The sequence below is a fragment of the Polyodon spathula genome, chromosome 23, assembly GCF_017654505.1.
Source record: "Polyodon spathula isolate WHYD16114869_AA chromosome 23, ASM1765450v1, whole genome shotgun sequence".
NCBI classification, from domain to species: Eukaryota; Metazoa; Chordata; class Actinopteri; order Acipenseriformes; family Polyodontidae; genus Polyodon; species Polyodon spathula.
This window is the reverse complement of record NC_054556.1, coordinates 157,484-159,983: the sequence shown is the minus strand read 5'-3', so window position 1 is coordinate 159,983 and position 2,500 is coordinate 157,484. Positions and strand designations below refer to the sequence as shown.

General features: G+C 45.9%; 1 protein-coding gene across 1 annotated transcript in view; it reads right to left on the bottom strand.

Annotated features, from left to right (window-relative positions):
• Positions 1–2,126, bottom strand: part of ndufaf3 (NADH:ubiquinone oxidoreductase complex assembly factor) — a 13,620-nt gene extending 11,494 nt beyond the window's left edge. Inside the window, exon 1 of the mRNA XM_041225437.1 lies at positions 2,117–2,126. Within this exon, the coding sequence (XP_041081371.1) occupies positions 2,117–2,126 (10 nt within the window). The remainder of the gene's footprint in view (positions 1–2,116) is intronic.
• Between the last annotated feature and the right edge of the window lie 374 nt (positions 2,127–2,500).

Here is a 2,500-nt window from a genome sequence, read left to right as displayed (position 1 = left end):
GTGTGTGTGTCAGTGTGTTTGTGTTGTTCAGTGTGAGTGTCAGTGTGTGTTGTTCTCAGTGTGTGTGTGTGTGTGTGTCAGTGTGTGTGTCTCAGTGTTTCTGTAGTTCAGTAGAGTGCAGTGTGCTTGTTGTTCTCAGTGTGTGTGTGTGTGTGTGTCAGTGTGTGTGTGTGTGTGTCAGTGTGTGTGTTTCAGTGTTTCTCTAGTTCAGTAGAGTGCAGTGTGCTTGTTGTTCTCTGTGTGTTTTTCAGAAACAGGAATTGTCTGGGCAGCATGTTGAGTTCCTGCCCTGCCTCACCGCAGAGGGCAGCCCGCACTGCACAGAGGAGAAATCCCCAGGAGAGAGGGTGGAAGTGGCTGTCTGACCCCCTATCAGGGCACACTCACAGCTGCTTCTCCTTTTAAAAGAACAGAAATTAATTTCAGACTGAAACATTTTCTAAAACAGAAACGTTTCTTTGTCTCTTCTTGTGAGATATTGATGAATCCGCTGATCAGTGAGTTATTGATGAAGCTGATCAGTGAATCTTTGTTGAAGCTGATCAGTGAGTTATTGAAGAACTGATCAGTGAGATAGTGATGAAGCTGATCAGTGAGTTATTGATGAAGCTGATCAGTGAGATATTGATGAAGCTGATCAGTGAGTTATTGATGAAGCCGCTGATCAGTGAGATATTGATGAAGCTGATCAGTGAGTTATTGATGAAGCTGATCAGTGAGATTTTGATGAAGCTGATCAGTGAGATATTGATGAAGCTGATCAGTGAGATATTGATGAAGCTGATCAGTGAGTTATTGATGAAGCCGCTGATCAGTGAGATATTGATGAAGCTGATCAGTGAGTTATTGATGAAGCTGATCAGTGAGATAGTGATGAAGCTGATCAGTGAGATATTGAAGAAGCTGATCAGTGAGATATTGATGAAGCTGATCAGTGAGTTATTGATGAAGCTGATCAGTGAGATATTGATGAAGCTGATCAGTGAGTTATTGATGAAGCTGATCAGTGAGATTTTGATGAAGCTGATCAGTGAGATATTGATGAAGCTGATCAGTGAGATATTGATGAAGCTGATCAGTGAGTTATTGATGAAGCCTCTGATCAGTGAGATATTGATGAAGGAAATCAGTGAGTTATTGATGAAGCTGATCTGTGAGATAGTGATGAAGCTGATCAGTGAGATATTGAAGAAGCTGATCAGTGAGATATTGAAGAAGCTGATCAGTGAGTTATTGATGAAGCCTGATCAGTGAGATATTGATGAAGCTAATCAGTGAGTTATTGATGAAGCTGATCAGTGAGATAGTGATGAAGCTGATCAGTGAGATATTGAAGAAGCTGATCAGTGAGATAGTGATGAAGCAGATCAGTGAGATAGTGATGAAGCTGCTCATTACTGACTGATTGATGAAGCTGATCAGTGAGATATTGAAGAAGCTGATCAGTGAGATAGTGATGAAGCTGATCAGTGAGATAGTGATGAAGCTGATCAGTGAGATATTGATGAAGCTGATCAGTGAGTTATTGAAGAAGCTGATCAGTGAGATAGTGATGAAGCTGATCAGTGAGATAGTGATGAAGCTGATCAGTGAGATATTGAAGAAGCTGATTAGTGAGTTATTGATGAAGCTGCTCATTACTGACTGATTGATGAAGCTGATCAGTGACTCGTGACTCTGCTCTGGAGTTCTGGGGAGATTCCAGTGAGTCTCCAGGGACCGAGAAGCAACTCCCCATCAACCAATCAGACAGCGAGACAGACAGACAGCCAATCAACAGCAGCCTCCACCGCACTCATCCTGCGCCAGCACTAAGAGAGCCGGCTCATTGTCTCCCGCCCTGTTTGTCTGTCCTGCGCTCCAGTATCTCCACCCTGAGTCTCTCAACAGCTGCAGTAATGAACAGAGGCGTGGATTTGAAGTTGATTAATTGACACCCCCCTCTGTGCTGGGCTGTGAAGGGACAGGGGAGAATTTGGTGACACCAATGGTTTGGACTCGGATAAACCACTGTGACGGGGGGGGGGGGGGTACACAGATAAACCACACACTGGGGGGGGTTACACAGATAAACCACTGTGACTGGAGGGGGGGTACACAGATAAACCACACTGACCTCCCCCCATGTGTCCTATTTTTTGTGGGGCTGTGTGGGTGTTTGTGTGTGTGTGTGTGTGTGTGTGTGTGTGTGTGTGTGTGTGTGTGTGTGTGATTGAAGAGGCAGAGGGAGGGGAGGGGTGGAGGCAGGGAGGGTGTGTGTGTGTGTGTGTGTGTGTGTGTGTGTGTGTGTGTGTGTGAAGTGGATTGAACGAGGCAGAGGGAGGGGAGGGGATGAAGGGAGGGGGAGTGTGTGTGTGTGTGTGTGTGTGTGTGTGTGTGTGTGTGTGTGTGTGTGTGTGTGTGTGTGTGTGTGATTGAAGAGGCAGAGGGAGGGGAGGGGTGGAGGCAGGGAGGGTGTGTGTGTGTGTGTGTGATTGAAGAGGCCAGAGGGAGGGGAGGG